Here is a 24,424-nt window from a genome sequence, read left to right on the forward strand (position 1 = left end):
CTTCTGTCCATGTGGACCATAGCTTGAAATTATTAAATATGTATCTTTCACTTATAAGACAATGTGACCAAAACACATTTGATATTAGTTTTATATTCACAAAATTTTAGATTTATGTTATCTTAGAAAGCAATTTCTGAGAAACACAGCAGAGATAGCATTATAGAATGGATTCATGTGTGAGTCGCTGATGCAAGATGTGACTGTCTCAGGAGCTATGACAGACACTGGGTATCCTAAGAGGAAAATCCTAGGGCCTCCCCACAGAGCACAGAAGGGAGGAGTAAATTAATGATTACACTATTTTTAGTAAGTGATGTAATGGAAATAACCAAGAGCACCACTGAAACACGTAAAGGTACATCTAACAGCTAGAAGTAGACAGAAAAGGCTTATTAGGAATAGTAGCATTTCAATGGGGTCCTAAGCTGTGAGCGAGGAGTTAGCAGAAGATAAAGAGATGCAGAGGGCACTGCAAGAAGAGGACCAGAGAGCAAAACCAGGATGATGTAGGAGACAGGCTACTGTTCCAGGAACAGCAATCTTCCCTGGAACAAAGAGCAAAGAGAATGAAGAAGGGAGTGATCAAAAAGGTCTGCAAAGCTAAGGAACACAGGCTTGGGACTCTTATATCAATCTAACGGGTATATCAGAAGAGACAGATTATGTGAAGGCAGCAAGGGCAGGAACAGAAAATAGTCAGAAGTGTATTTTAGTAATGCTGCTGAGAGGTAGCTCACGTGACTTTTGAACTCTGGCTGCTTTACTGGTAGAGAGGATAGAGGAGATGAGAGTCAAAGACTTGAGAAATAAACAGAAGATAGAGTTCAAAGAATGTGGTAGCTACCCTGATGGATGCTGATATGGTTTGGATGTGTGTCCCATCCAAATCTCATGTTGAAATGGAATCCCCGATGTTGTATGTGGGGCCTGGTCAGAGGTGTTTGGGTCATGGGGGCAGATCCTTCATAAATACTTGGTGCCCTCCTTGAGGTAGTGAGTGAGTTCTCACTCTGAGTTCATGTGAGAATCAGTTGTTTAAATGAGTATGGTGCCTCCCCGCTCTCTCTTGCTCTCTCTCCCACCATGTGATATGCCAGCTCCCCATTCACCTTCTGCCCTGACTGTAAACTTCCTGAAGCCTCACCAGAAGCGAAGCAGATGCTGGTCCCATGCTTGTACAGCCTACAGAACTGTGAGCCAAATAAAACTCTTTTCTTTATAAATTACCCAGCCTTAGCTGGGCACAGTGACTCACGCCTGTAATCCGAGCACTATGGGAGGCTGAGGCGGGCAGATCACTTGAGCCCAGGACTTCGAGACCAGCCTGAGCAACATGGGGAAACCCTGTCTCTACCAAAAATACATCTGGGCATGGTAGCGCACACCTGTTGTCCCAGCTACTCGTGAAGCTGAGGCAGGAGAATCACTTGAACCCGGGAGGCGGAGGTTGCAGTGAGCCGAGAGGGCACCATGGCACTCCAGCCTGGGCAAGAGAGTGAGCCTCTGTCTCAATAAATAAACAAATAAATATAAATAAATAAATTATCCAGCCTCAGGTACTTCTTTACAGCAATGCAAAAATGGACTAACACAGGTGTATAGAAGTAGAAGCGACTGAGAGAACCCCAGAGGCCAGGAACAGGACAAATGAGTGGACGGTAGTTTCATGTGTACAGCTGTGAATGGAATAGGCTCACTGGATGGTGGGGTAGAAAAGTCAAGGAAATAAAGTTAATGAGTCCAGTTTCTAATATGTAGTTTGAGGTTACTATGAGACATTAAGGTAAAAATGTCAACTAAGATATTTGGGTATGAGTCTTCAATTTTTAGAAGAAAATTCTGGGCTGAAGACACAGATCAGAGATACAGTCTCCCAGAGAAAGGGCAGAACCACAAGCAGCACTGGCATCTAAGTGGAAAGGGAACTGTTGTTACGGGAGCCACAGCACTTACGTCTCGAATATCCAATTAACATGCTGTGTGAAAGAAGCCTAATTTTTAAAGATGAATTAAACAACCACCTACTTCTTACTGGGAACACACACACACACACACACACACACAGAGGTTTTTAAGCTAAAAATGCTAAAGATATTTTCGACTAGTTCTCCTCAAGTAAAGGAAAAAAGAAGACAGGCAAAGAAAGGAAGGCAGGAAATAAAGAAAATGTCTTTCAAGTTTCTCTTTCTTCATTGTTTGAAATGGTGCACTTCACACAATTGATGGTCAAAGCAGACAAAGACTTGAAGGACTCAGAAGGTGGAAGAACACTTATAGAACAGTCTTGAAGGAAAGGCTGACCTTGAACTTGAAACTCCACTTGGAAATCTAGTGGAAGACCTTAGATTTCAAAACAAGGTTTTCTGGTAAAATTGAAAGAAATATTTAATCATAGGTTAGAAGGTAAATAAGATCAGAATGAGAGCAATTAAGGTTTAGTAAGCAAACATTACATGATGACTAGGTTTTTTTGCTTTCTTTTGAAAATGTGCTATCTGTATTGATTTTCTCAAAATATAGTGTTGAATGATAATTTTTCACAAGTACTAATAAAGATTTTTGTTATCTTTAAGTCTTATAAATATTCATTAATAAAATGAAAATTATACTATTATTCCCATTTCTCATAAGTCTTTCAGAGGGCATGGGGTGGCTTGGATGCAGGCATCACTGCCTCTGGTAGAAAGTAAGTAACAGTTTTGGGGTGTGTTGTTGTTGTTGTTGTTGTTGTTTGAGTTTTGTTTTTTTTTTCAGACAGAGTCTCGCTCTGTTGCCCAGGCTAGAGTGCAGTGATGTGATCTCGGCTCCATGCAACCTCTGTCTTGTGGTCCTAGAGATTCTTATGCCTCAGCCTCCTGAGTAGCTGGGATTACAGGCGCATGCCACCACACCTGTCTAATTTTTGTATTTATAGCAGAGAAGGGGTTTTGCCGTGTTGACCAGGCTGGTCTTGAACTCCTGGTCTCAAGTGATCTGGCCATCTTGGCCTCCCAAAGTGCTGGGATTACAGGTGTGAGCCACCGTACCCAGCCAGTAACAGTATTTTTAAGTTGAGGCTGCTTCTTGAACACCTGCAAAGCTAAGTGCTACAAAAAATGCCATCATATATCATGTGTGCCTTGAGTACAAAAAGAAAAAAATTCTTTTTATGTGCTTCTATAGATGCAGAAAGTCAAATGAACTCTTAACAATATGGTTGCTGAGCAAATACGAATTCTCAACACAAAGGTAAAAGCTGTTTAAAACTAAATACCTGAAAACCATTTCATGTCTGATAAGGTTATTAAATACAGGAGCAGCAGGCCTAAGACTGTAAGTTCTCTGCCTATATAGTAAAAACTTTTAGATTCTGCATATCTTCTTAACTATCTACAAGCGACCCAACAACATAGGCTATAGCACACTTTCAGAGATGGTTTTTCACTTAGTAGTTCATAGATTTCCAGCAAACCCTTGGTCCATTTAACTCTCACATTTCTAGGCAGAATTGGATGAACCATATACAACTACTGGCATGCCACATTTTTTAACATATAACCTCAGCAATTGTGTATTTAACCTGATAGAAGGTAAAGGCAGGGAGGGCGGCAGGCACGGAGGACAGGAGGAATGAGCGAGGAGTTTCACTAAATGCAAAATGTAAAAAAGAAAGACATGTAACTAAAAAACACCTCTGGAAAATGATCTAGGAAAAATTCTGGGGGAAGTCCAGATTCTGGGAGAGAAGGAAGGAGAGGACAGACAGGATTTTTTACCCCAGCTTCAAACTGAGACCCAGATGCCAAAAGCTGGAACACTCTGAGAGCACTGTCTAATCCTGTTCCTCAACCAACATGTGCCACCACAGAGAGACAGCAGTAAGTGTTGGTAGTGAATGAGGGCACCTGTGTTGCTGGCTATTGTAAGGACTTCTGCATACCGTTATATTGACTCAATAAATGCATGGCAAAGCACGCCCTTGCTTTACAGGCACCACAAGGAAGCCAGCCACTCAGTGCAAATAGGTAACCATGCATTACAGGCCACAAACGGGAGGAGCACCTTTGAGAGTCCCTCACTGTGACAGAGAATGACAAAAGGCTAAGCCCTGAAATGGCCTTAAGCACATAGCGTGATATAGAGGAAATACTCAAAAGATGCCAAAAATTCTGTTCATTTTCCGTCCCCTTCTCCAACCCCACAGACACTTAATCACTAGTTGGAGTGAGACACACTATAAGATGAATATGAATTATAAATATCTAGCCAATATTATCTTACCTCAAGTCAGTTTATTAAAATGCCTAAGAAAGGAAAACTCCAGGTGGGATACCATGTGTTCAGGGGTAGAAAGAGTGGGTCAGGCTATGTCTGGACAATAGGATGCTGCCCAGAAAGCCAACACTGAGTTGAAGCCCCAGAGTATGGAGGACCCCAAAATGGGAACATCAGGAAGGGAACAATTCACTGGCAGGCAGAAAGAGATGCAATGTGGATAGAGGCAAGCCACTGACCAGCTCTGCCAACCACCCGTGACTGGAGAAACCAACACTCTCCAAGCGACCTGGGTAAAGAGCAGGCTAACTATGTGCTTCCCTAAAACAAAACAAACAAAAACGCATTTACCTGAACACGGTTTACCATCCTAGAATCCCTCTCAATGATTTTCTGCTAGTCCCAGTAAATATATTCTCAAGTGGTCAGTGAAGAAGAATCATCTATCTCATGTACAGTAATAACTACTAAAAGAAGGGCATGGAACTGTATAATAAACAAGGAGAAAAAAAACTCTATGTGTTCCCATGAGAGAAACCAAGGAACTACTGAGTCTCCCGGACTTTTTTCCTCTTCCCAACACAGTGAGGTCCCCAGACCATGCACATGCTCTGCACTCTCCTCTCCAAGGTCTTCATGTTAAGCAAGGTAGGCCATGAGCAGACTCACTCATTGAGTAAAGGCATGGATGTTCTCCTCTTGCTCTTCTGTACCATGTTGGCCTGATTCCTCAGGGAGATCCGAATCATAGCTGGGGCCAACCTACAGGGCTCCCCATCCACTTGCATGGGGATGGATTTGTAAGTTAGAAGCATGACTTCTCGACACTGGTGTAGCCTCTCTCCATGGCCCCCAACTTGCAGGGCTGCCTATAAAAACAAGAGTCAAAGGGGAGCAAGGAGTTAGTTATTATTTAAGAAAGCTGGAGGCCAGGCGCTGTGGCTCATGCCTGTAATCCCAGCACTTTGGGAGACCGAGGCAGGTGGATCACCGGAGGTCAGGAGTTCCAGAGCAGCCTGGCCAACACGGCGAGACCCGGTCTCTACTAAAAATACAAAAAAAAAAAAAAAAAAAAAAAAAAGCTGGGCATGGTGGCAGGCACCTGTAGTCCCAGCTACTTAGGAGGCTGAGGCAAGATAATCACTTGAACCTGGGAGGCAGAGGTTGCAGTGAGCCGAGGTCAAGCCGCTGCACTCCAGCATGGGCAATAGAGCGAGACTCCATCTCAAAGAAAAAAAAGAAAACGAAAGCTGGAAACCCCCAAGTCCATTGTACATAACCAAGGAGTCTCTGATAAACATACTAAAATTAGTAAAATTAACCACCATCATAGTAGGAAACCTGGATAAACCATTAATGCAAATCAACCAAATATTCCCAATTTTGACGAGCTTTACCATAAATTCCTATTAACTATCACTTTTTGCTCTTATATGTTTCAAATCTAAATTTAAGCATGTTAGTTTAATACAAAGCTTTTTCTTTGTGTTATCTGTTCTCATTAAATAATCAATGAAAGTAGAACAAAACCAATATGAAGAATATAAAGCAGGTAGTTTAGTAACCTCTAAATTGTATTTATCCAATACTTTAATATGCAGCACATTGTTACTTTTCAAGTTTAAATAGGTGTTTGCTTTTTATCTAAACTTCCTCAAGCTATTTCTAACCTGTATAAGATCAACAAAATGCAAAATAACATCAATTACTTAATTTAAAACACTCTGGAAAGCAAAGCAGCTTTGAGGATCAAAATGAAAGACAGAACTCAGTTCGTCATGGTAGCCACAGAATGGAGTTTCAAGACGATATTAAAAGTCTGTCATTAAGGAGCAACATATTTGTATAACCTCTTCTGACTTAGTAAAAAAAAAAAAATGTATTTAGTATTATTTATCCTTCTAGGAAATAAAAGAAAAATCATACATTTTTGTTGTATAACATACATAGAGCACACAAATTTTATTATACAGTTTAATAAATATCTTATACACACATGTGAACCTCCATCGAGACCAAATTTTGGAAAATGTGTAACACCCAGAAGGTTCCTACGTGCCCCTTCCTAGTCTATTACACTCCTCCCGTCAACTGACTGGTGAGCAAGAAAGCAGAGGAGAATGATGTGAGAAGTTACTAAAATTCTTTTTGCCTTATTATCTGATATGATTTTACTCTTTTTAGTTTGTAGTCTTGAGTAGGCCTCACGACAGATAAAATGTAAAACCTGCCTGGTAAGAAGGTATTCTGCTGAGTCTAACCGGACTGAAAATGGCTTGAACACCTTCCAACCTCTTGGTATTGGAAGTCATACACAGTAGTCTAGACCACTTTTAAGCCATCTTCTCAGACTCAAAAATAAAACAACAGCAAATATTACAAACAGGTAGAGTTAATAACTGTCAATGCCGCCCCTACCGGCATTTCACCATCAATCCAAGATGACTGCACAGACACAAGAGGAACTACTGTAATTAGCTTTTCAGGGTAGAGACATTTCCATTATTGTTAGCACGGTCACATTAAATTATTTTTGGAACAAATTAGAGTATAAGTAATTTTTTAAAACTTATTAGAAATACATATTTTTCATATCTCAGATTGGCCTTGGCTTAGCATCTTGTAAGACATAGGCCCTAAGAGCCCTAATAGAAAGCCCCAAGACTTTCTAGAATGAATCATTTACTATTAGTAATACTTTGATTTATTCATGACAGTCGCTGTGTATTTAACCTAGCACATGTTAGTCTTCTGAGAACTTCAGATATTGCTTTTCCGTGACTTGAGAGGAAAACTAAGACAGTCCCTGACCTAATGCATCTACTGCCATTTATTGCCCCAAGACCATAGCTCTCCTTTGCACTGCAGCTATGTCTTGAGATTTTCTATCTTTTCACACTACACTCTTCCCTGGAATATTTTCCCTCAACCCCTCTCAAAGCATATCCTCCTCCTTACTGCCTAAGTCATTCTACTTGCTGTCAGATGGAAAGAACAGGCAATCCTGGGTTGGGGGAGGGGTGAAGCAAGAGCAAACCTTACTCTCCTTTCCTTCCTCACCGCCACTAACAGCCCCAGCCTCATTCCTGGAGCAAAGTACCCGAAGGAAAAAATCTGTGACATGGAGATCAAGCGCAAGAGATCATCTGCTTGTGTTTTAAAGACTAACAAGGTAAACAAACCTCTTGTAAGACTAAACAAAAAAGAATAGAAAACATAAAACTATTTTCTTTTTTTTTTTTTTTTTTTTTTTTGAGATGGAGTCTCACTCTGTTGCCAGGCTGGAATGCAGTGGTGCAATCTCAGCTCACTGCAACCTCCACCTCCCGGGTTCAAGTGATTCCCCTGCCTCAGCCTCCTGAGTAGCTGGGACTACAGGCATGCGCCACCACACCCGGCTAATTTTTTGTATTTTAGTAGGGACAGGTTTCACCGTGTTGGCCAGGATGGTCTTAATCTTCTGACTTTGTGATCCTCCCGCCTCAGCCTCCCGAAGTGCTGGGATTACAGGTGTGAGCCACTGTGCCAGGCCAAAATTATTTTCTTTATTAAAAATAAGAAATGGCCAGGTGCAGTGTCTCACATCTGTATCCCAGCACTTTGGGAGGCCAAAATGGGAGGATGGCATGAGGTCAGAAGTTCAAGACCAGCTAGGGCAACATAGTCAGACTCCATCTCTACAAAAAATTTAAAAATCAGCTGAGGACGGTGGTGCATGCCTGTAGTCCCAGCTAGTTGGGAGACTTAGGGAGGAGGATCTTCTGAGCCCAGGAGGTCAAGGCCGCAGTGAGCTATGATCATGCCACTGCACTCCAGCCTGGCAATAGAGCAAGACCCTGTATCTAAAAAATAAAATTAAATAAATAAAATAAGGAGCTAGCTAAAGAGATAATACAGAGTTCTGAAAATCATGCAGGAATTTTATGAAAACAATAAATCGAAAAACCTAGATAAGAAAGAAATTTCTTGGAAAAATATAACTTACAAAATTTGGTGTAATAAATACAGAAATTAAATAGATTAGGGCTATTTTAAAAATTGAAAGAGTTATCAAAAAATGTTCCTCATTTTACCTTCCCCACTACCCCCTCCCCAAAAATGTCAAAGAGGCTAGATGTTTTACAAGTCCGTCCTACCTAAATGTTAAGGAAAGACAGTGTCTATTTAATACAAGATGCTTTAGAAAATATGATGCTATAGCTTTTAAGGTAACAAAACTAGATAAAAGCAGTACAAGAAAACAAAAAATTTTATCCTAAATTATATTCATAATCATAAATGCCAAAATCATTTAAAAAAATCTAATTGCTGCCAGTGGTCTCTTTTATAGAAGTTAAAGTTATTATGGTTTATTGTTAAGAATCAAGAAATTAAGAATTACTCAACATCAGAAAATACATCATCGTAATTTCAGTACATTAATGATTTAAATGAGAAAAACCACATTATCATCTCAAAAGATTAAGCAAAAAAAGATGTTCAATGCCTTTTATGATAAAAATGAATTTCATAGAAAACTAAGAATAGAAAGTAGCTTTTGTAACTGATAAAGATCACCCACCAAGATACCTAGAAAAAAATATTATTCACAATAAAAAAAAATTTAGAAGCATTCCTTTCAAGAAACAAAGTTATCCATCAGCAACGAAAGTTTTCAACATAATATTGGAAGTACTGACCAACACAATGAGACAAAGAAATAAAATTAGAAAAAAAAAGAATTAAAAGAAAAAATGCAAACTTACTAATATTTCTACTGATATCATCCCATACACAAAAATTCCAAGAAAATTCACAGGCCAAGTGTTAAAACTCATAAGAAAGATGGCTGATACACTGCTGAATTCTCATAAGAAAGATGGCTGATACACTGTTGAATTAAAAAACAAATAGTATTCTACTACTCTAGCATTAAATAAACAAATACAATAGGATATAAAATGCCATTTACAATATCAACAAAAACAGTACATGCAGACTTTTATGCAGAAAACTTTAAAACTTTATTGAAGGATGTAAGGGAAGACTTAAGTAAATGGAGAGGTATGTTATATTCATGAACAGAATAATTCAATACTCTAATAATGTTAATTTTCCAAAATTAATGTACCAATTCAACGTAATTCAAATTAAAATAATAGAAATACTATTTTAAGGAATCTTGTTGTCATGTTAATTTCATGTCAACTTACCTAAGCCACAGTAACCAGATATTTGGTCAAACATTCTAGATGCTTCTATGAAAGTATTTTTTTAATGAGATTAACACTTAACTCAGTAGACTTTGAGTAAAGCAAACATGAGTAGGCCTCATCCAACTTGCTGAAGACTCTAAAAAGAAAAAAGAAGAACCTTCCCAGAACAGGAGGAATTTGACCATCAGCCTGCCTTTGGACTTGAGCTTAAACATCAACTGCTCCCTGGGTCTCTAGCCTGTCAGCCTACCCTGCAAATTGGTGCAAACTGGGACTTGCCAGCCTCCAATTCACAATTCACGTGAGATCAAAATAAATCTCAGTCTCTCTCCCCCACTCACACACTCCCTTTTGTTCTGTTTCTTTGGAGAATCTTGACTAATATACTTATAAAAATGATTCAATAATTAATTTTGAAGGATAAAGATCCATAAATTACTAAGGATAGTTGGAAAGAACAGGGGCAATGGATAGCAGACTGCCCCTGTTAGAATCCGAAATATATAATACTTAAAGATGCAGTCATTAAAATAGTGAAAGCCAGTGGAAATGAATAATAGAACAGAATAGACTCAAAGATATGAGTACATGAACTATGGCGATGTGGCATTATAAATTATTGAAGAAATGATGGATAATTTAGCCAAAGAGGCTGGGAATATTTCCCACTATATAGAGAAAAATAAAATCAGTATTCTACCTCACGTCATACACAAAGGAACAAGAAATAAAAATACAAATATAAATATTAGTGGGCTGAAAGAGAGGAGAGAGTAAGTATTTCTTCCCATCTCTTTTTCTCAATCAGTGTCTGGCAATAGCTAATAATTCCTTTGAGCTTCCATTTCCTACTGAGAAGCACTCTCTCCAGGCGAACCTGTCCCTGTGGCTCCAACTCAGACAGGCAGTCCTCACTGAGGCTCCAACTCTCCTGGAGCGATTCCCTTCTCCAGAGTTCTAGTTCTGCCGTATGACCCTCCCACCATGCCCATCAACAGGCCTCTCAGGTGGCCACTTCTCCCAGGTTCCAGCTCTGTTTTATAGCCTGAGCTCCTTGATGCTAATAACACCATCTTCTCTCGCTGTCCCTCTAGCCCTAGAGGTGACAGACTTCCTGCAGTTGTTGATTTATGAATTGCTAATCTATGGGTTGACCTCTTTTCAGTTCTTCTAGCATCCCATAACTAGCCTCCTGTACTAAATAACCTCAATGGATCTATCTCCTATTGAATTATTTTCCTCTTTGATATACTCAGCTAGTCACCAAAATGAGAAATTTTACTTACATAATTTGCAGTGGCACCAATATCACCTAATTCATAGTTTTTGACACAACATTTTACAAGCTATTTTACTGTCAGGAACATCTATCATTAAGATTTTTTTCATTTTATCAAGAATTAACATTTCTAGGCACTGGGTTTTTTTTATTATTTTATTTATTTATTTATGTTTGAGATGGAGTCTCACTCTGTTGCCCAGGCTGGAGCGCAGTGGCACGATCTCGGCTGACTGCAACCTCTGCCTCCAAAGCAATTCTCCTGCCTCAGCCTCCTGAGTAGCTGGGACTACAGGTGCACGCCACCATGTGCAGGTAATTTCGTTTTGTATTTTTAGTAGAGACAGGGTTTCGCCATGTTGGCCAGGCTGGTCTCAAACTCCTGACCTCAGGTGATCCACCCACCTTGGCCTCCCAAAGTGCTGGGATTATAGGTGTGAGCCACTGCGCCCAGCCCACTGGTGTGTTTTAAAGCTCCATGGTAAAACATGCTGTAGGGAATCTAAATGCAATTAGTAGTGGTGGTATTAATTATTGTCCACACTAATAAATATTTATAGCAAAAATAATTCCATAAATTCAGTTTCCTCATACGTAAAGTGATTACAGTATAATGCTACAATCACTTTCAGAACTAGCATTTTATGATTCTAGGTTGTACCTACAATTCTATAATCATGTTCTCAAATTCCACCTCCTCCCATCTAGAGCCCTGTTTCTTTCCTTGACTATATAAGTGATGTGATATTGTCCAGCCACTCTAAACTGCCAGCGAGTGAAAAGGAAAGAACTGCATTTGAAAAACCTCCCTTCTGCAAATTTAAAAAAAAGTAGCAATTATTGCATACTTACTGTAAGTCAAACATTTTTCTATGAAAAAGTCTTGTAAACATCTCAACACTCTCATTGGGATTACTTGTATACATGTGTCTTTTTTCATTTTTGTTTAATGAAAGTAGATTCTAGTCACTACCAAAGTGAGTTTATGAGAAGCAGGAAAAAAAAAAAAAGCCACTCTTGTGGACCTGTCCAGTTTCATGGCTGTTAGTGAGATTTAGACTCATATTCATGATGCGGTTTGAGAAAAAAATCATTTGTATGCTTTAAAGGTAGCTATACGGACAATCATTCCTCTAAAATCTGCAATATCCTGGCAGTATAGTGACAGAATCAACAAAATATAATGGAGCAATGGAATAAAATAGATTTGTATAATTCTGGAACAAAAGAAATATACCCTATCCATCTTTTAATACTGGCCCAGTAGAATTCATCCCTTATATCAGACTGATTTTTTTATCTTGTGAAGCAGGAAGTGGAGAACTAAGTAAAATGTAATGCTAAGACAGTACACACTAAGTCACAACGAAACACAATCCAGACCCACATACGATGTATCATCCACTAGGACAACACAGGCAAAGAAGCAAGAAAACATCATCCATAATAAAATGAAAAAGAAAACAAAATTATTGCTGGGTGAACTTAAGAGCAAATTGAAAGCTGCAGAAAAAAAGAGGCCAGTGAAGATAAAAACAGATGAATAGAAATTACCATATCTGAAAAACAGAGACAGAAATGTTTTATTCTATTTCATGGCCTATGAGACAATAACAAGCAATCTAAAATACATTTAATTAAATCCCAGAAGCAGAGAAAGGGAGAATTGAGCATAAAATACACGAATAAAAATATTCCTAGTTTGTTGGGGAAAAAAATAAACCTTTAGGTCCAAGGAGACCAGTGAACCTAAAACAGCATAAATGCAAAGAAAACCACTGTGGTGGGCAGAACAGTGCTCACCACTACAACCACCAAAAAAGATGCCCATGTTCTAACTCCCAGGAACCACACAAACCTCATGGAGCAAAAGGGCCTTTTCAGGTGTAAGTAAACTAAGGTTGTTGAGATAGGAAGATTATTCTGGATTGTCTTAGTGGACCCAATGTAGTCTCAATGGTCCTTATAAAGAAAAATTAGGGTCTAGAGAATGAAAGTCAGAGAGGACAATGCAAGAATAGAAACAGGCTGGAGTGGCACAGGACTGTAAGCCAAAGAATGTGGGCAGCCTCCAGTAGCTGAAAAAGACAAGGAAACTAATTCTTCCATAGAATCTCCAGAGGGAACACAGGCCTACAAACCCATTTTAGACTTCTGATCTCCACGAATTTAAAATAATAAATGTATGTTGTCTTAAGCCACTGTTGTGGTCATTTGTTCTCAGCAGCAATAAGAAAGTAATAACAAAGAGGTTTAAAACTAAAGATAAACTACTACAATCACCATGGAGAGGAATATGCAGGTTCCTCAAAAAACAACAAATGGAAGTATCATATGATCCAGCAATTGCACTACTGGGCATTTATCCAATAGAAAGGAAACCAGTATATTGAAGAGACATCTGTACCCCCATGTTTATTGCAGCACTGCTCCAATAGCCAAGATATGGAAACTGCCTAGGTGTCCAACAACAAAAAACAAAAAATAAATGTAGTATGTATACACAATGGAATATTATTCAGCCATTAAAAAGAATGAAATCTTGTGGCAACATGGATGAAACTGGAGAACATTATGCTAAATAAAATCAGATAGGAACAGAACGTTAACCACCACACATTCTCGTTAATTTGTGGAAGCTAGGAAAAGTTGATCTCACAGAAGTAAAAAGTAGAACAGAGGATACTAGAGGCTAGAAAGGGTGAAGGAAAGGGAGGGACAGGAAAAAACTTGTTAAAGGATACAAAATTAAAACAAGATAGAAGAAATAAATTTTAGTGTTCTATGCCACTGTAGGATGACTATAGTTGACAGTAATATCTAGTTTCAAAAAACTAGGAGGAGGATATTAAATGTTCCCAACACAAAGAAATGACAAATGTTTGAGATGATCGATATGCTAATTATCCTGATTTGATCACTGTACATTATATGTGTTGAAGCATCATTATGTATTCCATGAATATGCACAATTACTACTCATAAATTAAAATTTTGATTTTTAAAAAAACAACAAATAAAGAGAAAATCTCAAGAACAGAGAAAAAAAGACACACTATATATAAGGGAATAATGATGCAAATGACAGCTGACTTTTCATTATAAAATATGGAGGCCAGAAGAAAACAAAACAACTATTTAAAGAGCTAAAGCAAGACAAACCAAAACAAACCTGTCAGTCCAGAATTCAGAATTCTATATCTACAAAAACATAATTCAAAGAATGAGGATAAAATAAAGACATTTTCACAAAAATAAAATTTAAAACTGTTGCCAACAGAACTTCACTATAAGAAATGCTAGAGGAAATCATTGAAATTAAAGAAAAATGACGCCAGATGGAAACTTGGATCAACAGGAAGGAGTGAATAGCACTGGAAAGGGAGACAGGTGGGTAACAAAGAACTTTCTATTTGTCTTTCATCTCTTAATTTCTTTAAAAGTAACAATTGTTCAAAGCAAATACATTAATGTTGATTTGTGGAGCTTATATGGAATGTGAAAGATGTATGGAAGTAAGAGTATAAGGTAATGCTGGGCACAGTGGCTCACGCCTGTAATCCCAACACTTTGGGAGGCCAAGGTGGGCAGATCACCAGAGGTCAGGAGTTCGAGACCAGCCTGGCCAACATGGTGAAACCTCGCCTCTACTAAAAATACAAAAATTAGCTGGCCCTTGTGGCGGGCACCTATAATCCCAGCTATTCAGGAGGCTGAGGCAGGAGAATCACTTGAACCTAGGAGACAGAGGTTGCAGTGGCCAAGATCATGCCACTGCACTCCAGTCTGGGCAACAAGAGAGAAACTCCATATCAAAAAATAAAAAAGAGCATAAGGTAAGAAAGAGAAAAAGGATTATGAGAAAAAGATAGGTAAATTGATAAAATTACTTGTATCCAGAATGGAGGGGGGATCCTACAAACAGTAAAATGTTAATAGCATTGTAAACATAAACTCAACAATTTAGACGAAATAATGAACAAGTTTCATGAAATATTTAACTTAATAAAGTTGACTCAAAAAGAAATAGAAAATATGAATAATTCTCTATCTATACTTGCCTTAAAGAAATCTCAAAGCCAAATAGTATATTAGGAAATTTTATGAAATATATAAGGAAAAAAATCATAGTACCAGTCTTCACAAATTCTTTCAGGAAATAGAAGAGAATGTCATTTCTTGTCTCAGATTCCAAGGCCAGTAGAACCTTTATATCAAAACCCAATCAAGATATGCAAGAAAAGAAATTTATCGCTCTCCCTCATGATCATAGTCACAAAAATGCTTAACAAAATATTAGTAAACTGTATCTAGCAATATAAAAATGATAATAAATCAAGACTAAGAGGGGCTTATCCTAGAAATGCAAGATCAGTATAAGATTTTTAAAAATTAATGAAATTAGTGATATAAACAAAAGAAAGGGGAAAATTGTGTGTCAATTTCACAGATACAAGAAATCTTTGATAAAATACACCACTCATTTGTGATCAAAAGCTCTCAGGAAAGTAGGAAGGAAATGGAAATTCCTTCATCATATAAAGGACACTAATAAAAAAAACAATTAAGCATATTTTATGAAAAATATGGAATGCTTCCCCATGTAATCAGGAACAATACAAACGTGCATTCTTATCATTTTTATTCAACATCTTAGTGAACATCCAAGAAAAAGAAGTTTTAAAGAATTTTCTAGAGTGGCATAAAAATTTTTTAAATAAAAAATAACAATGGAAAGGCATGTAAGGAAACAGTAAAACTCTATTTCAAACAATATAATTGTGGTTGCAGAAAAACCTAAGGAATCTATTAAAAAAAACAAGCTACTGGATCTAATAAGTCAATTTAGCAAAGTTATAAGACAAGGTCAATAAACAAATATGTATTTGTATATGTATAGACACACATATAGTTATTTCTATATACTAGCAATAATAATTAAATGTAAAATTTAAATTACTGTTTAAGATAGCATTAAAAAATACTTAGAAATAAATTTAACAAAAGGTGTGCAAAAACCTGAAAATTGCACTGAAGCTACAAAACATTGTTGATGGATATTAAATACCTAAATAAATGGAGAAATATACCATGTTCATGGATTGGAACATTCATATTGTTAATATTCCAATTCCTCCCCAAATTATCTAAAACTTAAATGCAATTCCAATTAAAATCCTAATTTTTTGCAGATAATAACAGATTCTAAAATTTATATGCAAATGCCAAAAGATCTAGAACAAGGAAAACACTGTTAGAACAATAAAGTGATTCATATTACCAGATTCAAGGGTTACCATACAGCTAATTAAGATAGTGTGGTATTGGCAATGAGGATAAACAAATCAATGGAACAGAATAGAATCTAGACACCAAGCAAAAGCACCAAAGCAATTTTACAGAAAAGGAAAGTTTATTCAACCAATAGTGCTGGAAAAAACTGGATAAATGCATTTTTATGAATGAATATATATCTTACACAATACACAAAAATTAATTTGAGCTGAATCATATACTTACATATAAAAGCCAAAATTATAAATCTTCAAGAAGAAAATATAGGAGAATGGCCTCCCAATCTTTCTGGGAGTAATCAAAGATTTCTTAGGAAGCACACAAAAAGCTCTAATACAAATTAAGCCTTTTTCATAAAATTGGATGTTTAAAACATGCTCATCAAAACAAACACTAAAAACACAAAAAGGAAAAGTATAAACAAAAAGAACTTATTTTTAATAAATAAATCTGTCAGAAGACTTGTATCCAGAATATATCTCTTCTATTTCAACAATAAAAGATAAACAGCCCATTAAAATATGCAAAAAAACACATTCAACTTCTTTTAAAAAAAGACAAAATGGTAACAATAAAAATAAACTTATCCTTACTCTCAAATGTTGTTGTTTGTAAGGACATAATTGTCTGTTCCAGAATTTTATCTGTATAAAACATATATAATTCCTTTATTTCCTTCCAGGGATGGAAGTTCATTCTCTTCCCTGTTTCATCAAGTATAATATTTAAACATCATTTATGTCTGTATCCATTAACACATTTTCAACATCTGTTGGATATTTAAATCACTTCTCTGAGCACAAGGGCGGTCCCTCGTGCCACCTGGAATGCAGCTGGCTGGCCTTCAGCGACCCCCGACGCCTTGCGGGGCTCCCACCGCCCCCACCGCCACAGTCGCGGCCGGCCCCAGGAACTCTGTCTACTAAATCACTTCTCATCCAGGAACTCTATATGCCGCTCTTGGGCAAGTAAACAGTATGACATTTCTAAAAAATAATTCTATAATTTTTAGTAAGAGGCTTCAAAATGCTTATGTCATTGTAATTTCCTTAGGATTTGCCATAAGAAAATAATTTGAAATGTGAAGAGAGGTTTACAAACAATTATGTTAATTACAGGATTATCTGCAATATAAAACATCAAAAACCTAAAAGCTTCATAAAGGAAACTTTGCATAAAATAATTATTACATAAATTAGGCTATATTTATACAATAAAAAAGTAGGTAGCCATTTGTAGTATGGGTTTTCCTTATAATATGGTTTCATGTATTTTTAAAAATGTAAAAATAAAGCAATTAGAAACACATCAAATATAGTTATTTATTTATGAGTCATAAAATTGTAACTGATATTTTACTTTAATTCTTATGTATATTATCAAAATAAGCATACATTTAATATTACCTTTTTCTTAAAACAAAGATATATGGTAAGTGTAAAACTTCAACCCTGAGAATTTCTCCGTGTACTTTTTACTCACTGGATAACCTCTTGCTTTCCTAATTCATAACTATAAAGAAACTTACACAGTTTTATTTCAATTAACAAAAAGAAAGCTGGACGTGCCTTCTTTAAAGTTTACGAGACTGAAATCTTTGGATTTCATACTGAATGGCAAATTAGGTTCCCAATTCCTCTGACTGAATAATGCTTTGAACGTCTTGAGAAGTTTAAATTACTTAGAAACAAACTCAACATGAAAGGACCTTAGAAACAATAATGGCAGAAAATTGTGGCAGAAATAAATACAAATTACAATGTCTGATTATGGTCTGTGTAAACTCCAAAAAGGTAATCAGATTACCCAGCACCCAATGAAGAATCATCTTAATTAGCAGGAATGCATTTCAACCAGTAAAATGAATTGAAGACTTCTACTTTGAAATTTGCAATTACAAGATAAAGAGTCTAAAGGAAACAGTCTTTTTTCTCATTCCAGTAATTCTATTTCAAAGCTCTCTTATTAAAGTGCCATTCTGAATTATCATTTTTTTTGGATTTCACTTAAATCATAAGCAATGTACAAATATATTTATTAGTGTATTCCATGATTTTAAAAGTTTATAGCCTTTAATTACTACACACATATAAATTTCTAAGAAAAATAGTTTGTTTCTAAAAAGCTTGACCTACTGGTTATGTTTTTAATTATATAGCAGCTATATTAAATATGCAAAAATATATACACATATACCCAAATAACTATATTTGTCTGTTTACATAATCATCTTAAACAAATGTTTGAGTTTTCAAATAATTTACTTTCTTAGAAATATAAGCAATATAGTAGTTCAAGAAATGTGAAATTGAAGACTGCAAATTAGATTATTTCATCCTGAATGAAAAAAAAATACAATGTTGTACTGCTATATGAGTAGCAAGTAGTAAGATGTGTCTAAAAAGAGAGAAATATATGCCAGTATACATTTAGAGGTCACAGAATGTTCAAAACCATACAATTTAAACTCCATTTAATTTTGCTTTTCTTAGATAGCACTCTCTTTCTTGGAAGCAATTAGAGTCACTGGAATCTGAGATTCAATCATGCATTTGATGCTAGCTGATGATGTATATGGATTACCTTATTCACATGATGAAAAGAGAAAAAAATAACGGACCTAATTTTAGTATTCCATTTCCTTTTTTGCCAACTGCCATCTGCAATTATTTCTCTTTTTCCTACAAATGACAGGAGAAGAATAAAAAGGATCTGGCAGAACTCCTCCCTCTCCAAAACAATTTCTCCAACCTGAAAAGATCTCCTGAACTCTAAACATATATTTTAAATTGCCCATTTCTATGTTTCCTTAGATGTCTTACAGAGATTTTGAATTTAAAATAGATAAAACACAGTGTATTTCTTTTGAGATATTCTCTCTTTTATGTTTTCTATCTCATTTAATGCATTTATCCTTTACCTAGCTATCTATGTTAGCCTCCTGGAATTTGGGTATACTCTTCCCTTTGTACCCTTCACAATACGTCACTATGTCCAAATAACTCTCTTGAACTCACCAGCCCCTCTGTCTTCATTGGCACTTTCTTTCTTCAGGCTTGAAGGTTTTCTCATTTCCTTTTTTTTTTTTTTTTTTTTTTTTTTTTTTGAGATGGAATTTCACTCTTGTTGCCCAGGCTAGAGTTCAATGGCATGATCTTGGCTCACTGCAACCTCCACATCCCGGGTTCAAGTGATTCTCTTGCCTCAGCCTCCCACCAATCTGGGATTACAAGTGACCACCACCATGCCTGGCTAATTTTTTGTATTTTTAGTAGAGATGGGGTTTTACCACGCTGGCCAGGCTGGTCTCAAACTCCTGACCTCAAGTAATCTACCCACCTCAGCCTCCCAAAGTGCTGGGATTACAGGCGGGAGCCACAGCACCTGGCCAGACCTTCTCATTTCTGCACCTGGACTCACATGCCAGCATTCTGACTTGTCTACCTGCCTCCAGTTGTAAATTCTGGTTGTCTTCTACAATGTCATCCACATAATCTTTTTAAAGCACAAGTCTGACCCTGTTTTACTCCATCTCTTTTAGCCTCCCAATTGACAGTTTAAAGAACTCTATCTCTGCCCTTTCTCCACATCCACGGCTTCATTGACTCTGTGTCATTACTAGGAGCCACCACTGGAACCCTCTCCTAGGATATGGTGGTCTCTTAGGCTAATTCCCTGATGGTCATGTTCACTTGGCAATTCCACTCCCACGGACTCCTTCCTCCTCTAAGAAATTATTGCTGACAACCTCATTTTACAAACACTGTTCTGATTTCAATTCTTTCCACTCTCACCCCAGCCTTTCTCCTAGAATTTGCTGCCTCAGATTATGATTGCTTGTTTACTCCTTTGTCCCCCTGATAACACCAAGCTATGAACACCCTGAGGACAGGGCTTTTCTTTGGGTTCACTTCTTAACAGTTTTATCTAGCAGTATCCCACTTAGGGATGCAGAATTTGTAGACTCAGTGAGTATTCAAAAAATGAGTATGATTGATACTAAAGGAATGAAAGCAGAGAGACAGTGGAACTAAGTATTACCTTGAATTTTTAAAAAATCCTATTAATTAGACATCATCACTAGCACTCAAATTTCCCATATCCTGAAAGGACTTTTTATGACCCAGACTAGGAAGGTGCACAGTGTTACTTCACTGTATTCAACTCATCCAAGTAGTCAGGGGCCCAACCAAATACTAGGGGAAGCTAAATCCCAATCTTTGATGGGATTATTGTTCAAAAACTGAAGGCCATTTAAAACCAGAGTCACCATTGGAGGATGCTAGAGAACTAACTCAGTATTTTGAAAATGTATAAAGAAAGAAAAAGAATCACTTATTGAGCCTTTCCTACACAAACTATATGACTAAGTAATCAAATAGTAAGTGAAGTGAAATTTTTCTTCATAGAAATATTTCAAGTAGTAAATGAAGAAGGATAGAATTAGAATATCAGGCCAGGCATGGTGGCTCATGCCTGTAACCCAAGCATTTTGAGAGACCGAGGCGGGTGGATCACTTGAGGTCAGGAGTTCAAGACCAGCCTGACCAACATGGTGAAACCCCATCTCTACTAAAAATACAAAATTAGCCGGGTGTGGTGGCGGGTGCCTGTAATCCCAGCTACTTGGGGGGCTAAGGCAGGAGAATCGCTTGAACTCGGGAGGCAGAGGTTACAGTGAGCCGAGATTGCACCATTGCACTCCAGCCTGGGCAACAAGAGCAAAACTCCATCTCAAAAAAAAAAAAAAAATAGAATTAGAATATCACTATTTTGCAACCCTTAATGTTTGCTACATCCAGACATTGACCATCAATATCTGCCAACATTAAAAAAGGAGAAAGAAAGCCAGACATTATATATTCTTTTTTAGAAAAAGAAAACACTGCTTACAAAGTAGATTTGGGGGAAAATATATGTAGTGTATGTAGATCCAGCTATCAAGTACAGAAGAAAGAAAGAAGCACATTTTAATAAATGCCTCAGGGATCCTATCTGCAAAATTCAGACTCAGAAACTGGACAGGACAAATGACCAGTTTCTTCAATAAATAAATGAGGAAGAGTTGAAGGGGAAACTACGGAGAGTTTAAAGTCATATCAACCAACCACAATGTGTAAGTTTTACCTGGATTCCGACTCAAAGAAACTGCATCAGAAAATAAATGATATTTGTGAGACAACTGGAAGTTCAAACTCTGAGTAAATATTTAGTGATATTCAGGTACTATTATTTTCATTTTTTTAAATAATATAATGTTATTGTGGTTATGTTTATAAAAGAAAGTATCTTTTAAAAGTCCATTTCGAATTATTGATGGATAAAATGATATATATGCTAGGCATATGATGTATATATGACATATATTGTATACACGTAATGTCTAGGATTTGCTCCAGAATAATATAACGGAAGAGGTTGTAGGTGGGACAAATATAAGGTTGTCCATGAAGTGAAAATTATAAAAGCTGAGTGATGATACTTGGGAGTTTGTTGTATTATTTTGTCTATTTTTACACTGAAACCTTCCCATATAAATATTTATCTTTAAAAAAATTTTACTAACTCCTCAAGAATGCTGAATAAAGTAAATGCTCCTAAATCAGTGCTGTGATGCACTCTATGATCTGGCCCTTACCCACGTCTTTAGCACCACCTGTGATCACTCTCTCTTTTCACCTACAATTAAACTCCATGAAACTACTTATAGTTCCCACAAAGCACTACAGTTCCTCCTACTTCCAAATGTTTGTAAATTTTCCTTTTTCCAGAATGCCAAGTTCCATTCTTCTTCTCCCGGTAAAATTCAGTCAGTCACATCACGCGTTGCCAACTGCATGCCGCAGGCTCCCTGTTGTGGACTGGCCACCCACAGTGAAGTGATGGATATTCACCATTTGCTGCCCCAGCTGCCTCTCCAGCCTTCCCTGACCTCTTTTCTGCTCTGTGAGGCTGACCTATTTGGACTGCATCAGTGGCTCCCATGTCTTCTGGCTTCCAATTAGACTTCTCCAGATAGACCCACCAGCAGAAGATCTAGAGGTCAAGGTGAAGTTGGCAGTCGCTGTATTTATGTTCCTGGTTTGCTCCCTGCCGGGTGAGCACAGGTTGCTTGCTTCCTCTTTGCAAATATCACTCCTATCAGGTAACCCTTTCCAAGTAGTTCTTTTTCTGGTACTGTTTTTCCTTTTTATCTTCTTTTCCTTTTTATCTTCAGCTCAAGAATTGGTTTCTCATAAACCTAGTGCACTATTAGTGAAAGAGCCCTCCATTCAACTCTCCACTAATTACCCAGTTTCAGTATTGCTCCTATATAATTAGTGTAATATTCTAATTATCATACTAAATATACGAATTAGTATAATAAAAATTATACTAATTATACAATTGTTAGAAAAAAAAAACACCCATACCAGAAAAGACTACAAAAAGAACAAGAACAAGACACAGATATAGTCTGAGAAGGCATAGAAGAAACAGTTGAAGTACACTTCAGAGAGAGAGAGCACACGTGCAATGGCTTGGTGGTACAAAAGAAGCAAGGGAGAGTCGATGCTGTGCTTCACTTGTCAGCTGCTTGAGCTAGAAAGCAAAGATGAGAGCAGGGAAGGCTAGAGAACCAGACAGAACCTCAACTTTACAGGCCAAGTAAGGACAGAGATTTTGATCCTAAGAGCAATGGGGAAATATTGAATATTCCCCTTGGCCTTCCAGGCCTAGGTAAGGGATCGTCATCTTGCAGACAATCCCTGAGAGCCTTCTACCACACAGTCAGAACTAGGAGGCTCTAGCACACGATAACCACTCAATAAATGTTCACTCGATCAGTGAATAAAGAATAAGTAACCCACGTATGGACAGTTTAGAGAGTTTTTTCCATCATATACGGGCATGATTTTGTCACCTCCAAGAATTCTTCCCTGGCTGGGTGCGGTGGCTCACGTCTGTAATCCCAGCACTTTGGGAGGCTGAGGTGGGTGGACCACGAGGTCAGGAGATCGAGACCATCCTGGCAAACATGGTGAAATCTCGTCTCTACTAAAAATACAAAAAAATTAGCCGGGCGTGGTGGTGGGTGCCTGTAGTCCCAGCTACTTGGGAGGCTGAGGCAGGAGAATGGCGTGAACCCAGGAGGTAGAGCTTGCAGTGAGCCGAAATTGCTCCACTGCACTCCAGCCTGGGCAACAGAGTGAGACTCTGTCTCAAAAAAAAAAAAAAAAAAAAAAAAGAATTCTTCCCTGCATATATCCTTCCTAAACTTAATCCTATTTGCTCTTGGCTTGTATCTTCATTTGCAATAAACATAAAAAGCTCTGGAGATAAGGAGCTATATTGTGTTACAACGCTGGAAAGTAAGTCAACCCCAGTCCAATCTTTTCTACCATGACAACTATTTTATTCTAGAGATGAGTTAACAAGGGCCATCACAAAATCAGGTGATGAAGATTCTTGCCATAAGCACAACAGATTTTTCTGTTAAACTTCACTAATTCGAGGTAGAGTTATTTGGAATTCATAAGATGAGTAAAAAAGAGACCTATTTTGATTTGTTTAGAATGAGAAATACAACCTTCTTTCTTTTATGCATAAGGTACAGCACAAATCATGTGCCAACCAAAGGTGACAAGCAGAAGCTTTGTTTTTATTTGCATTACAAACTCAGTGTGGCCTGATTTACACAAGAAATGATAAGCGTAATTTTAACTGGTCCGCACATCATTTAATAATAAGCAGGAATGCATGGCTAAAACCTGTTTGAAAATATACTTACACTATAAATTTCCTTCCTTAATGCAAGCAAACAAAATTAAAATACAAGGTGATCTCAATATTGTGGCAACTGAGTATGCACTAATATCACAATAATGATGTCTTTGTATATTCAGATATTTTGTGATAATGGAGATGATCATTTTACTCATAAGTAAGATGGATATCCACAAGTTGCTACAGTTTCTTTTTTACCTAAACACAAAAGTCCTCAGTGAACCAAAAAAGTATAAAATGCTATGGCTTCTGTGCCAATGCTGGGATGTTTCTATGGTGTAATTTTTTTTTTTTTTTTGAGATGCACTTTCACTCGTCACCCAGGCTGGAGTGCAATGGCACAATTTCAGCTCACTGCAACCTTTGCCTACTGTGTTCAAGCAATTATCCTGCATCAGCCTCCCAAGTAGCTGGAATTACAGGCAGCACATCATACCCAGCTAATTTTTGTAGTTATAGTAGAGGCAGGTTTCACCATGTTGGTCAGGCTCTTCTGGAACTCCTGACCTCAGTCGATCCACCCACCTTGGCCTCCCAAAGTGCTGGGATTACAGGCATGAGCCACTGCACCCAGCCCAGTGTAATGTTTTTAATTAGCATAAAAACTTTTCATTCTGTTAGAAAATTAATC

At 37.3% G+C, this 24,424-nt stretch overlaps 1 protein-coding gene across 29 annotated transcripts in view; it reads right to left on the reverse strand.

Moving 5' to 3' along the window:
* The window catches only part of DGKI (diacylglycerol kinase iota), a 496,276-nt gene that overhangs the window by 193,378 nt on the left and 278,474 nt on the right, over positions 1-24,424 (reverse strand). For all 29 annotated transcript variants that reach the window (XR_010159013.1, XR_010159015.1, XR_010159014.1 and 26 more), the window contains one exon: positions 4,927-5,126. Coding sequence is in view for 25 of the 29 variants with exons in the window: in XM_063815623.1 (XP_063671693.1) it covers positions 4,927-5,126 (200 nt within the window). In the remaining 4 variants the exon portion in view is untranslated. The remainder of the gene's footprint in view (positions 1-4,926; positions 5,127-24,424) is intronic.

The sequence above is a fragment of the Pan troglodytes genome, chromosome 6 (assembly GCF_028858775.2).
Source record: "Pan troglodytes isolate AG18354 chromosome 6, NHGRI_mPanTro3-v2.0_pri, whole genome shotgun sequence".
In the NCBI taxonomy this organism is placed as follows: domain Eukaryota; kingdom Metazoa; phylum Chordata; class Mammalia; order Primates; family Hominidae; genus Pan; species Pan troglodytes.